Genomic DNA, 15,345 nt, shown 5'->3' on the forward strand with positions numbered 1-15,345 from the left:
GAAGAAATTCAGCTTTTGCTTTTCTCTTTGAGTCTTTTAGTAGCTATAAAACCAGAAAGTATGATGTTTACATGGGTTTATGCATTACTCTATACAGAGTAATCTGATTTGGAAAAGTGTTAAAAGCAGTATTAAATTGTCTAGGCACATTTCACAGAATTCTCAAAAGAAGATTGTGATGGCAGAGGCATTTGCGAATATTTCAGTATAAACCTCACACTCAAGTTTCCTTGAAATAATAGTTTTCTTCTATTTTTGTTTCTTATGCAGCTAAACAAGCTTAGTATTTTCCAGTACCACTTTTCAACTATGAAAGAGATCTATTTCTAAATAGCTTTGGTTCTGCAGAACATTAACAGGTGCTCCTCTGTTTTATTTATTTGGCTCTAACCCAAACCTGAGCCAAATAAGGTGTAAAGTATACTGAACACTATCCAGTATTGCCCAGGTATTTAGAATTAATGCAGAAAGGGAGTACATTTGGTTCAGAAAAAGAAGCAATGAAGCAAGCAATGATTTTCCAAGACAATTTCCAGTCCCTTAAAACTGTTTCTGTTACTCACTTCTCTACTTAAATGGGAAGAAACCTGATTATTTTGTGTTTGTTCTTAAAACATATAGGTTAGATCTTTGGAGAAATTGCTACCCCAACTTTTCTTCACTGTATGTATAATTTTTTAAGGGCGAGTAAACATTTTGATAGCTGCAGTTAAGCTATCATATAACATAACTCATCTAACTGCTTGCATTAAAGTACAACTACTTCAAGGTAACTATATTCATTTTACTTAATTACAACTTTTGCATTCAGATCTAACTATGGAATCATAGAAGAAGTGCTTGTATTTTTTCCAAGTACAATATAAAGTGAGAGAAACATTTCAGTCCATCTGAAAATATTTCCTTAAAGGACCAAATTAACTAGATTATGCAAAAAATGTGATTATGAATGGTTTAGAACAGGAAAATAAAATGAAACCTAGGATGTTTTTGCACAGCTTGGAAAAGATAGATTAATAAAAATAGTTCAGTATGGAAAAATGTGTCTATGAGACAGCATTAAAAAGTACACAGAAGACACAGACAGGAATTAGCTATCCGTGTGCTGAAGCCAATGGATGCTGCACCATTCACCACATCAAGCCTATTACCTTACCTCAAAAGAGAAAATCCTTTGAGTTCTTACCTGTACACTAGTAAGAGTGGTGTATTGATACGCTTTGACTACCAGGTAATTGGCTTCTATATCTATTATCCCCAGGATCATGTACTTCCACCATCTCCTTTTCAAAATTGCCAGCAGGTTTTCTTCTCCTGTGGTAATAAATAAGAACACTTATGTAACAGAGCCAGATTTACATGCACAAAATACTTGCCTATCAAGACAAATTACTTAGAAGATCTCTTGAATTTATAATACACAGATAAAAAGCACCATACATAACTAGGTACTGCAAGGAGGTGTAAACTCACACACCCTATTTGTCTCACAGATATTAAACCAGCTAGGTTGGTGAAGCAGAATGTGGGGTTCAGATTGTCACTTCACTCAAGATGTAAACAATGCTGGGAAAAAGAAGTGCTGCTTGGGCAGAATTTAAATGTGTTCTTAGTTTTACTTTTATATATACACATATAAAATGCTAAAGAATAGAGCAGGTTATTACATACATTTCTACTTTCCATACATACTGACAAATATTGTATCACACATGATGCGAGTGGCTTTTGCCAGAGTGGGAGATTACCAGTATTTGCAAATATGATGCAATATTAAAGCAGGAGAGTAACAGTATCACCTTTGGGCAGATTACAGATCTTGGTCCAAGGATGGTTATGATGATCCTAGAGGTTCAAAGTATTAGACTTGTTTAGAGAAAGGCTGCACCGAGACAAAGAGATTTTGCATGACAGGTTGCCCTGCTCCCAGGATCTGTTTCTGAAGAAGGCAGGTCCACTGCCTTCTGTGGGAGCCCTGTCAATCACCCAATACTTAATTTCCACCATGTGAAGACTGACAGTACAATACAGCCTGAAGATCAAACCCACAACTTTCAAAAGGTCAAAGCATTTCTCAGGCTAAGCTAGGGATCATTATTGTTCTCCATTCAAAAGAAACCAGCTCATTAGTGAGGGTGGGCAAACCTGTTACTTATTTGCATTACAGTAAGCTCCAGAAATGATGGGACCCCACTGTGAAAGGGGCCAGGCAAACTGACTGTGACCTAAAACAGTTCAACTGGAGGTCTTTAAGTAGTCTAAACAGGGATCTAAGTAGGGTTGACCTGTTCTGCCAAAGTACCATAAATGGAATTTGAATTGTCTTGAAAGTTTAAAGGAAAAAAAACCCACTACTCTGAGATTTGTTCCTGTTGCTGCAGCCTTTCTAAGTGCCTGTGATCACCAAAATGAGTGGTGGAAAATACAGAAGAAAAGGAATATTGCTGTTAATAGCCACCAAAGCTCACTCAGGCTTCTCAATCCTCCCTCATAATTTTACATCATCACAACTATGTTCGGTGATACATGGGCTGTCATACCATCCAAAATGGCAGGCTCTCTATAGCACAGGAATTCCTCAGATCTTACAAGATGCGATCACAGAAAAATGGATAATTACTTCAGAAGTTGATTCAGAAAATGTAGAGGCTAAATGTTGGCCTCACTGAGGGATCTGAATGGGTATTTATGTGAACAAAGCATCTGGAGCATTTTATATTTGTTCATTCACAGATGCTCACACATTCACACTTCCAGTGGGGTATTATTAGGCAACATTATTTGTTACAGTGATAACAACACTGAGTGCAAAACTGTACGTGCTAAAAATCTTCCCCCTCCCTGCCCTTCCTCCTCTCCCTCCTTCCTCTCCCTCCTCTCTTTCACTTTCTTTTTCTCCCTCAGAAAGCAGCAGAGAAAAAACAAGGTGGTGAGTAGGCTAATTAGGACCCTAAATAAGAAGTCAGTACATTCAACCATATCACACTTTCCTAATTCCCACTAAAATGCAAAACACGCAAATAGATCCTTTCCAGTTACAGAAACTGCATCTTTAATTTTTATGCTGCCCAGAAAATACCTTTAAAACACCAATACCAATTAAATGGAAAGGCATAGCTAATATTTCAGAGTGATTTTTTTGTTTGTTTCTTTTAATTGTAAAGAGATCATTTAAAAATCCAAGACATCATTCTCTATTCTGACACTGAAAATCCACCTGAATCTGGTTTTTGTTACAGTAGGACCTTGATGGTACCTGCACAGCAGGAAGAGGCAGCAGGTTCACGAACTGCACTGGCAGTAGGTTGCCTGAGCCAAGGACTATGGACACACTGGAAGGACTCTTTTGGTGCCTTTGGTTTGCTTTCTTTCTCCAGCTTCAGTTTCCAACCACTGTTCAGATGAGGCCAAGTAAGTTAGCTTGAAAAACAAATGTATGTCTATGACTTCTGGCTAATGGTAAAGCCAGAGTTCCCAGAGATGGAAATTAAATCTTCTACAATTTTTACTTACATACATGGTTCTCTGCTTTGATTTCTCAATCCTTCTTTTGCTAAGGACAGAAATAAGAATATTTGGCAAGTGGCATCTTATCTTTGTTATATAGCCCAAACAGCCAACTAACAGGTTCAGCTGAGAAGGCTGGGCAGAGCAAAAAGCTGTGCTGAAATGAATTGATGCATTTGTTTAGCTTCACAGCAAGTGTCTTTGTCTCACCCAGTGGAGAGCAGAGAGATGTACAGACGTTCAGTGTGACAGAAATAAAATAGAAAATTTGTTCCTGGGAAAAAAACCAACACAACAACTTGTGCAGGAGTTGCATGTTTCTTTGTGGAAAGTAGTTAATCTTTGCTTCTACTCACTTGCTGCATCTCCTGTTATGTAGTGTGTAAGAAAGGTTTGGCTTCTCACCGGGGTATCTCTGCTCACGTATTTACTGCTCTTTATCATTAACATAGCAGTTGCGCAGATCTACAAGCATTAGCAAAAGTGACAGACCCTGTTTGAGGGAATATCTGAGTAAAATGTAATATGTGTTTACCATTGTTAATCATGGGGACTGTTACTTGTTTACCACCTTCTATCTCTGTGGCATTGTCATCACAATTCACAGAAGGGAATGAATTGCTCCTGAAGTGGGAGACTTTATCCAGAAAAGGGCAGGAGAAGGAAGATGATCAGTCAGTCCAATGCTACAGACAAATCAAGGAAGAGGCAGGTGGAGTCCTGGATTTGAAATGGGGCTGAAATAAAGACACCATATTCAAATGTCATGCTTTTGGAAGAGTGACCCAGTAAAAGGCAACAGTGGAAGACAGCCTGGAGAAGACATGGGCTGTCAGCAGGACAGGACCTCTGGACAGCAATCACAGATGGCATCCTCAGTGAGTTCAAACAACAAGGAAAAGGGAAATGGGAGTTAGGGTGGTAAGTGGGAAGCCTTGACTTAATTAGGGAAGACTAAAATGAGAAACAGAGGGAATCAAGAGCTTCATTCAAAAGTCTGTATGCTGAACAGAAATAAAGATCACCTTTGCATAAAAAGAAAGTAGAGGAAAAAATATCACACTTAGTTAAAAACAAAACAAGAAGAGACAATCTGATTTTTTTTTTATTTCTCTGGATGATAACTCAAAGTAAACTAATTAATCAGGTCTTCTGAGTTTTAAGCACTGTAGCCCAGATGGACTGAACATAGATGCCTACACCTGAACTAGCTGGTAAGGCATTTTAAAAGCACTTTTCACCTAACATATTCCAGATGAATTGTCCAGGATGAGATAACCAGTTTTTTGAGAAAAAACATTTCTCCTACTGAATGTAAGAAGAGAAGAGATTATGTCAGATCATGTGTTTTTGTTATTACCTCTATAGGAGTCTGAGTAAGACTTCCAGCCATTCATATAAACAAATACTAAATAAGTGTGAATGCACAGAGTAATGCCTACTTCAGGCACTGCCATCTTTTGGTGGAGGTCCAGTTTTAAAAAACAAAACCAACCCCCTACTTCTGTCAGCACTTGAGCTTTTGCAAATATAAGCCTTTATATTCATTCTAATCCAAACGTAATGTAGATTTAAAAGCAACCTGCCTATTAAGAATGTTTTAAGATTCAGAAGTCTAACAACATTAACACAGAGAATTACAAACCCCCTCTCTTTACTCTTTCAAGAAGGACAGAGTAAAGGTTTGCTAAGTTTTTTTTAATAATTTTCATTGCGACACACACTTGACAGTTCTATGTACAGAGCAGCTCTCAGTATTTGGAAAAATACTGCAGCTTTGCTTCTGCTGGTTCAAATTAAAAATCAACAAATAAGCTGCTTTCCAGAAGAGATGATTTTACATCATATAATAAGGATTTACCCCTGGGGGGTTACAAAATTAAAAATAAATTAGAGAGAAAATTAAAAGAGGAGTTAGCTGTGCAGTGTCTACCAAAAATACATATATACATGTGCAAATCCTTTTCACATTCACCCACACAGCCACAGAGGTACAATAAAAAAACCCAACAGCCATTAAGACAGCAAATTCCCAATTATTTGTGTATGAGCTTGGAACACAGGTAGAATAACAGCACTGCTAGACCAGAAAATAAGCATATTGCTTCTCTTTCATCTGCTGCAGTCTCTCTCTTTTAAATTAGATCACAATTTGCTATTAAAGGAGCTGTGCTCTCCTCCTTTACAGCACAAAGCTCAGCAGAAGAGATCTAAATGTGTGCAGAAGACTTGCCAGGGGGGAGGCAGCACAGAGGGAGGGCCGCTGGGCATGCTGGTCCTCCTCTCCCCCCTAACAGGAGCATCAGAGTCAAGGGCTACATGGTAAAGGGACAAGAGCTTCACAGAAGATGAGGGTTAGACCAGAATTTACTTATGATCACTTTCTTTGAAAAAGAACCTTAGTTACAAAGTACAATTGTAGGATAATTGATTTTTTTTTTTTCCATTTTCATATGATAGCGAGTCTTGCAAATACAGAACTTCACCAGTAACACCCTTTCTTCTCTGCAGACTTTGTAGTCATCCAGCTCTGCTGCAGGACCAGGGCAAGGAGGCAAACAAATGGGATAATACCATGTAGGGGTAACACGGATCTTCTCTGTATTACTATGGCAAGAGGCTCCCAGGACTGAGCTATAAAACCTTGCTTGTCTCCTGCTTGGCCAAGTTGCTGGTTCAGCGGACTTAAAGCCTGTTGTAGGTGGCTTTCAGCTCCCCACGAAGCTTGAAAGAACTGTTTCCCTTCTGTGTGATGTTAAATCCTTGCCTCAGAATGGTTTCTTCTTTCCTCCTATCTATTTAAATTACTGATGACTATGGTAATACTGTTGTCTAAAGGCAGAACACCACTGCTTAATTATTTATGTAATAGAGAGAATGCCCTCTTACAGGAATGCTCCTCCAGTCCAGCTTCACAAAACACCTGAACACCTGTTCACCTTATGCATGACTGCTTATAGGCTGCACTGCTTTTGTCCTAGGTCATGTTGTTAGTAAGCCTTTTGGGAGACCAGGTAACCTCAGCTCCTTTTACATCCTCAGAATGTCTGATCTTATCCAACTTGATCTTATGCAGAACTCCTTTCTGCTTTCTCTCCTGTGGTGGGAAAACTGTAACACACAGACATGCTGATGTAATGGCCCTGAGTGGCAGCTGCAAGTGGCTCCTGTGCCAGCCACATGCTCCTGCTGCTTGTTCTCTGCCAGCACTGGTGCTTGTGGGGCTGCACAGTGAGACAGGGCAAAGAACTGCCTGAAAACAAAGTTTCTGGATTTTCACATCGGTTTTCAGACTGTCCCCTGAGAAGTTTGTCACCAAATTAATGTTAGTCCTGTGGGGAGCGAGAAGCAAGTTATAGGGGACCCAGGAAGGGGACAACTACCTCCTTCTCTGACGCAGGCTGAATTGTCCTATCTGTCACAAGGCGACAGCAGCCATGGAACAAAGCCTGCAGCTGTCACCACTGCCTTTGTTGGGAATATGCAGTGTGTAATGAGGCTGCGGGTTCTTCTGCCTCATGTTTTGAAGCAAACCTGGGATGGGTGCTGCTGCTGAGGTGGAACGCAGTCACAGGACACCAGCTTGCCTGTGTGCCTTGCTGGGGGTGAGCTACATGATGGCAATATCCTTTCACATTCTTAGAAAGTAGATCTTATTTACCAGACAAAATCAAGATGACTTTTCAGTTTTGAAGGGGTTCTATTTATTTTCATTGCCTGTTTCAATTCCATAATGTTTGAACATCTAACGTACTATCATTTATTTGTCTGGCACTTTAGAAAAAGGTCCTTTATGTAACTTTTGATCCTCAGATTATCGTAGTAGTAACACAAACTGAAGGTAATTTTAGTTTTAGTGCCCTTTCTGTCTGCTGCTTTTGTCATTTTGATCCTCCTCTTTTCCATAATACGCTTAGACTATTAGCATGACATAACACAGCTTTCCAGTTACTAAATTACAAGCTCATCTGAAGTATTTAGGCTTGCTGTTTCTTTTAGAGATTTTGCAAATCAGTCTGGATAAGCCCTGGATGTAAAACTTAACAGCTGAGGTCAGATCTAGGAATTTCAACATGCATTTTCATAAACCATGAAAGGATTAATTTCTGGTGCCTTGATTTCAACCCAGCTTGAGCTCTGTGGTTAGATCTGATAATCTTCACATGTCTTCTTATTTCATGAGATTGCTGGTCATACAAGTTACTTTGAAGACTAAATTGCAACTAAAATTGAAAAATAAAATAGCTAGAGATTGTGCAGGTGCCTCCATTTCTCTGCACCTGCCCACCCACTAGATTACACAGTTTTTTCCTTGGTGGCTCTAAGTTACCACCATGTGTTACTGCAAGAAACTACCCACGTCAAGAACCATGTAAAACCTTAAGAAAGCTCTGAACAGTGAACTGTTTCAAAAAACAGACCTCTAAACTCCCTGCCCTTTAAAATGTCAAGATAAAAACCACTGCAATACTGCAATCTTTCTAACACACAAATGTTTCATTTAAGTTGTTTATCTCCCAGCCCACACTTAGGTAAATGCCCTTCCTGAAAGGCCAGACTGAGTCCTGGGAGAAGCATTTACACCTCTGTAATGCAGAGGGATATGACACATAGGGAAGCCAGAACCTTCCTCCAAACTTAAGATTTTATTATATCCTTATGTCTTCATGCATTAAATTTTCAAAATTGATTTCTGATCTGTAGTACTTTAAAATTTAAGTTACCTCTGAGCTAACACTGTAGTCCTCCAGCTTTTAGGTTTAAAACTGGCTCACTCTTGCACAGACCAGCTTCAAACCAATCCTGTTACATTACTCTGTAAGCTCTGCTGTCAGGCTCTTTTTTTATTGTTTATCCTATTTTATCTAGTGTGTAGATACTTGCAGCAGTGCAAAGAAAGGTTTTCAGAATAAAAATATTATATAATTTTCAAATTTACCAGAGTGTTTGTGAAATTAAAGGTACCTGTATGTATCTCTGTTTATAATTTATAAATGTGTAGTTTGCATTATTTATCATCTTGGATAATCTTGGGCAAGTTAATCATATTCACAGGACTTAATGAAAATTATTCCTATAAAATTGATTCCTCAAATAATGAGATTCACCTGATATAGTAAAACCCAACAACAACAACAAACCATGAGGCAAATTGTCATTATTATTATTCACGCATAGATCAAGCAGATCCAACTGAAGCTGAATTTCTAGCCTTTTCTTTAGAAGAAAAATAAAAAGAGTATAAGGAAGTCAAGGAGTGTGTATCTTCCTTTGTTCCCATCAATGATGTTTGAACACACTGGTGCAATTTAAATCTAGTCTGACACAGACAGAGTGCAGATATTATTTCCTTCAGGTTTAATGTGAATAGGAAACAGAAAAAACCTATCAGTACTGCCACTAAGTATAGGATCAGAAGTAACCTTCCTACTTACTAGACACCAAAGCTTGGATTCTACATCTTCTTAACTACCAGCTCATTCAACCCTGAAGACATAAATCCCTTGCAATTTCCGAGATCCTGATTCTGGGACTCAACCAAACTACTATACATAGCAGCTATCGGCCTGAAATATGAGCAAGGACTGCAAACAGCATGTGTTAAACATGAAAGGGAACCTGTTTTTTACAGGAAGCTTGAAGAAGGAAATCCGTCTGGTGATTAGTATTAAGACAACAGTACTATTAAGAGGAAAAAGGCTATTGGTGAACAACTGAAAATGGGAGAACTGTGGTTTAAGGTATAAGCACTATGGGAACACTCACTTCAATACTATGAGTATTCTTCTTGGTTTAGCAATAGCATTGGGGCACTTTAGAGTAGGATAAGATGGGAAGCTGATGTTAAAGAAGCACCTCTGACAGATTTAAAACTTCATCTGAAGTATTTAGTGTTAACTGAAAAGTTATAAAATCCTAATACCCAGCAGTATTTTTACATCATTGCCCTGGGCCAAGGGGAGAGCTGGAGAGTTCAAAATACATGAGGGCTGGAAGGCTTAAGACAAGTATGTCTTTACAGATGCTCAATGATCTCTAGAGGTATTTCAGTAGTCTTCTGTGTGAAAAGGCTGCAAATGAACTCAGTCCTTGTGGAGCATGTATATGTGGTAGCAGCCATGGGAAAAGCTAGCAGAGCTATTCTCCTTCTGGGACTTTCCTCACACCACTGTTGGTGAATTGGCTTAAGTTTTGCTAAAATTCCACATTAAATATTAAATAATACCCCTGGAGGTATAGAGAACCTTTGGAAATATGTTGCTGTTGTGGGTTATATTAAAATCCTCACACCAGAACAACCACAGATTATTCAAGAAACACCACTAATTACAGATGAAGCAGAAAATGCAGGAGCTGCCACTTGGTTAAAGCAGTTGTGGGGCTGGTTCAGGACACTTCTCTCTGAGGAGACCATCAGCAGAGGCTCAAGAGGAGCAAGCAAAACACACCAACCCACTGTGGCTCCTTCTTTGTTGGCCATAGCATGAGCACCTTTTTTTTATACACAGCAGGAATTCCAAAAGGCATGAGTAAACCCAGTTAAGAATAGAGAAACTGCAGGCATAAACACTTATAAATACGTGAAACACAACAGCTTCAAAGAACAGCAGAGATGGTGCATTCAATAATTTGCCTATTTCACGATAGGCAAATAGGAGGGAGGAAAATAGGATAGGAAGAGGAACGGCTGGAGGAGAGCCCTGAAGAAAGGGATCCAGGACAGCAGGCTCAATAAGAGTGCTCCATGTGCCCCAGCAGCCAAGAGGGCAAACCACATCCTGGAGTGCATCAAACACAGCATCACCAGCTGGTTGGAAGAGGGGATTATCCCACTGGATTCAGCATTCATGCAGCCCCACTTCAAGTGCTGTGTGCAGTTCTGGGCCCCACAATTTAAGAAGAATGCATCCAGAGGAGGGCAAAAAAGCAGGTGAAAGGGCTGGAAGGAATGTCTCATGAGGAGCAGCTGGGAACTTGAGTTTGTATAGCTTGGAGAAAAAGAACCTGAGGAGTGACCTCATTGCTTTCTACAGCTTCCTGAGAAGGGGAAGTTTCTCCCTGGTATCCAGTTATAGGATGCATGGGAGTGGTTCAAAGCTGTACATTGGGAGGTTCAGACTGGACATTAGGAAGCACTTAATGAGAGAGTGGTCAAACACTGGAACAGGCTTCCTAGACAGATCGTCAATGCCCCAAACCTGTCAGTGTTTCAGAGGCAATGTCCTTAATAACACACTTTAAGTTTTGGTCAGCCCTGAATTGGCCAGGCAGTTGGACTAGATGATTACTGCAGGTACTTCAAACTGAAATAGGCTATTCTATTATGTTCTATCTATTTCTATTTCTATTTCTATTTCTATTTCTATTTCTATTTCTATTTCTATTTCTATTTCTATTCTATATTCTATTCAATTCTACTTCCAGGAGTCATTTATACCAGTATATACATATATGGTATATACCAGATATACCATATAATCTCAGTGTTGTGTCTATAATGATCAAAAGTACTTAAAAAACACCTTGTTTATATTCTCTGCAGCATGACTACTGATGTATGTTATAAAAGGCATAAAATATCACTGAACCATGCTAATTAATTGGCACAAGGCATAACATAGCTACTGTGATAATTAGACATTTATAGATAACTCTGCTTAAGAAACTGGCTATTCATTATCACATAATCACAGAATCCAGAATGAGTAACCCACAATGATCATTAAGATTAGAAATCAGGCTAGATATTTTTTTAGATGACGAGTTGTCTGGAACAGGTGATACTTTGTTATATCTGTCGTATACCTAAAAACAATGGTGTCTTGATGGGGCCTTTGTAAATTTAGCAACATTAGCACTGAATAACTAGTGCATCAGCATCATACATCCATGTATCTACATAAAGGAGCAAGCAATCTGGGAGACAACAGGAATGACAGAGAGCAGCTCTCCAACCTGAGTAGTCACTGGACATGCACTTCTTTTGTCCTGAGCTGGCAGAACTGGGATAGAAAATCTTGCAATGGACTCAGGTCTGCAGCATTTCTGACAAGACATAATACAATTTTTCCATTATTCAAACTCTGTAACAACTCATGCATGGTTGAAGTAGTCCACCCTTGTGTATTTTTTGCCAACTTTCACATGCACAGCTATCAGAAAAAGCATGGAAATGCAGTCACACCCAGAAAGGTGGAGAGCTGTGCAAGCTGATGCAATGCAGTTCAGACATTGTTTTGCTCTAGATAGAACATTAAGCATTAACTAAATGCTCACAGTGTATCAGTTTAGCTTCAATATGTTGGTCAAAGCAGCTTTGTAGCAGGGACTGAAGCTCACCTAGTTTTGTTTTTGAGCAAAACAATGACTGGCATAGAAAACGATAACCAAGATCTACAAAGGAAGTTTTTTTGTGTCCCTGCCTAGTGTAGTCTTAAGCTGGTCTATGAAGTCTGAAAAATACAGAATTTAATTATTGTAGCTGTGCAAGTGAAATAATGAGGAGATTGAGAGTGAGGCTCATAAACACTTAGATGTTAACAAGCTGGAGGTCTGCAGTCCACCAAAAGTCTGGCAATATTTACCTGCAGTGATATGTACAAGCTGAGAGATATTCAGTCAGTGTTACTATAACCTCAGTTAAGCATCTGGTGCTGCTGCTGATTGGAGATTGTGCACATGCTTAAGGTATTGAAAAAGTTATTAACTGAATATAACATGTACTTTCTTTCCATAGTAGAAGGTGATAGCTAATAAAAGTATGATAGAGAAATCCAGAATCTCATTAAGTATATAGAATAAAGTGTTGTAGTTTAGATCCTCAGGTATGCAGGAGAGCTACTTCCACTGTGTTGCTGCTAAATCAATGGCAGTCACATATTATACTTGCTACTTGCTATAGTACCATACCAGAGAAACCACAGTAATTCATCCAGTATGAAACTGAACTGTGCATCTTGGAAAAACCAAGTGTGGTTTCATGAAGAGCTGGTATTAGGAGCAGAATACGGAGCCAGCACATAAGCTGGTGCTTCCTTGAATGGCAGTTTTGGACCCACTGGGGACCAGTTCCTGGAGAGCAGGAAGAGATCAGTGGTGGTGGCAGCTGCTGGTAGAAGAAGCCAGTATCCCCTTTTAGGTTTCTGGGTAAATGCAAATAGATAGGAATGGTGTATTAAAAACTCTCCTGAGATATTCAGCACTTGATGTTCATCATCTCCAAAACTCTCAAGTCACCGTCCGTAAACTCTCCTGTAATGCAAGGTACTGCATCATATTGTGCTCATCAAGGCGTGCTCCTTCTGCTCCTTCCCACCAAGAATAAAGAGAAGGTGTATCTGAAAACACTGCGGAGTGGTACACAAACATGACACAGCAGCTGCGAGGAGTGACTGCTCCTCTCTGGAGCCCAGCTGCTTGCCACAAAACTCAATTTCCAGCAATAAAAAAAAGCAGTGACATTTGCAATGAGCAACCTTGTAACAGAAAAGTGTTTCCCTTATGTGAACCCTGATTGATAAGCAAATTGCTGAATACCTCCCTGGCATTTTTCTTGCCATGTTGCTTGTGCTTCAACAGTAACTGACACAGTAGCCTTTCCACAACACTGAGAAATAGCACCCAGCACCCAATTAGAAGCACGTGCAACTATTTTTTTTCGGAGAGGAAATACCTGTTCTAAAGATATTCTGGCTGATAACAGCAACACAAGTTCTATCATGTGAAACTGCAAGGTCAGAGTAAGAGGAACTTGCATCATGTGCAATTAATATCCAAGCAGAAATTCCACCTATTCAAGACCCACCAGCCATTAATGCATGAATTACAACCATGTATCACAACTACATGATGTCCCCTTACACATCCAGTTACACCAACAAATCCTTTACCATCTTGTCATCTGTCATTTTGTTCAGGAGCATATCTTCCTATGCTTACAAGCATGCATATCTGACTCAGACATTAATGATATTCTTTGACAATTTCATCCATCCAGTCGTGAAATAGTAGTAATTTTTCTCCCTTTCTCCCTGTTCTAGAGCTGAAGCCCAGGGGCAGTTCAGTCATGCAACAACTGTTCAGCACATGAAAGAGGAGAGGAAATGCACCTTCCTAGCACAAGCTGCTGACACCCCAGAATCCTGGGGTCAGTTTTGGACCACCCCAGTACAAGAAGGACATTGAGGTGCTGGAGCAAGTCCAGAGAAGGGCAATTAAGCTGGTGAAGCTGGAAAAGAAGTCTTATGAGGAGTGAATATGAGCCAGCAGTGTGCCCTGGCAGCCAGGAGGGACAACTGTGTCCCGGGGTGCATCAAGCACAGCGTTGCCAGCCAGTCAAGGGAGGTGATTGTCCTGCTCAGCTCTGCACTGGTGCGGCCTCACCTTGAGTACTGCATGCAGTTTTGGGCACCACATTAAGCTATTGGAAGTGTCCGAAGGAGAGGCATGAGGATGGTGAAAGGTCTGGATGGGATGACTTTCGAGGAGCGGCTAAGGTCACTTGGATTATTCAACTTGAAGAAGAGGAGGCTGAGGGGTGACCTCATTGCAGTCTATGGCTTCCTCATGAGGGGAAGAGATGGGACAGTTACTGATCTCTTCACTCCTATGACCAGTGACAGGACTTGGGGAAATGGCAGGAAGCTGAATCAGGGGAGGTTTAGGTTGGATATCAGGAAAAGGTTTTTCATCCAGAGGGTGGTTGAGCACTGGAACAAGCTCCCCAGGGAAGTGGTCACAGCACCAAGCCTGCCTAAGTTCAAGAAGCGTTTGGATGATGCTCTCAGGCACATGGTGTGATTCTTGGGGTGCCCTACATAGGGACAGGAGTTGGACTCGATGATCCTGATGAGTCCCTTCCAACTCAACATATTCTGATTCTATGATGCTATGAGTGTCTAAGATAACTAGGGTTGTTCAGTCTGGAGAGAAGAAGGTTGAGGGGAGACCTCATAACTCTCTACAACTACCTGAAAGGAGGTTGTAGTGAGGTGAGGCTGGTCTCTCCTCTCTAATAATGTGCAACCGGAGAAGAGGAAAAGAGCTCAAGTTGCACCAGGGGAGGTTTAGATTAGAAATTAGAAGGAACTTCTTCACCAAAAGGGTAATTAAACACTGGAACAGGCTGCACAGGGAGGCATCCTTGTTTAAAAGACATGTAGATGTGGTGCTTTGGAAAATGGTTCAGCACTGGACTGGGTAGAGTTAGATTAATGGTTGGACTTGATGATCTAAAAGGTCTTTTCTAACTAGAACGATTCTGTGATTCTGTCACTGCATCTTCTTACTTCCTTGCTGCCCAGCTAAGACTCCAGAGGAGTTTAAGCCAGGTAGCTAGTAACCTTGTAACATGAAGGACTACATACAAAGATAAAAATAAGGAAGCTTATACGAAGATCACAGGAAATAAAAATACAGCTAAGGCTGATACCTGCTTGGAAGAGAAGGTATTGTTCCCTTTACCTAAAGGTTTGTTTTTAAACATCCTTCATCACAGATCTTTGAACATCTCTGTCACAGAAGTGCAACTTTGCAGACAGCATGTCATTGACTTGAAACTTAACTGGCATGGGGAGTTCCTGCATTTCTGTCTCACAGACCGGACACAAGAAATAGAGGCTATTTTTCTAGCTAAGGGGCCAGACTGGAATGGAGGAGAGGATGGCACTGATGGCCAGAGAATGGATGCTGGCACTGAAACTTTCAAACTCTAGGCTTTGTCACTGCTTAATGTGTCTGTACAAACAACCCTTCTGGGGTGACAGAGCTTGATTGGCAGGACCCAACATGAACAATGTCTGGGCAGCCAGTGGCTCTGGAATCCTGTGATGTAAGGAA

At 40.3% G+C, this 15,345-nt stretch overlaps 1 protein-coding gene across 1 annotated transcript in view; it reads right to left on the reverse strand.

Moving 5' to 3' along the window:
- The window catches only part of SLC35F1 (solute carrier family 35 member F1), a 244,956-nt gene that overhangs the window by 49,088 nt on the left and 180,523 nt on the right, over window positions 1-15,345 (reverse strand). The window contains exon 3 of the mRNA XM_051615587.1: window positions 1,187-1,314. Coding sequence (XP_051471547.1) covers window positions 1,187-1,314 — 128 coding nt within the window. The remainder of the gene's footprint in view (window positions 1-1,186; window positions 1,315-15,345) is intronic.

This window comes from Apus apus, chromosome 3 (genome assembly GCF_020740795.1).
Source record: "Apus apus isolate bApuApu2 chromosome 3, bApuApu2.pri.cur, whole genome shotgun sequence".
Classification (NCBI taxonomy): Eukaryota; Metazoa; Chordata; class Aves; order Apodiformes; family Apodidae; genus Apus; species Apus apus.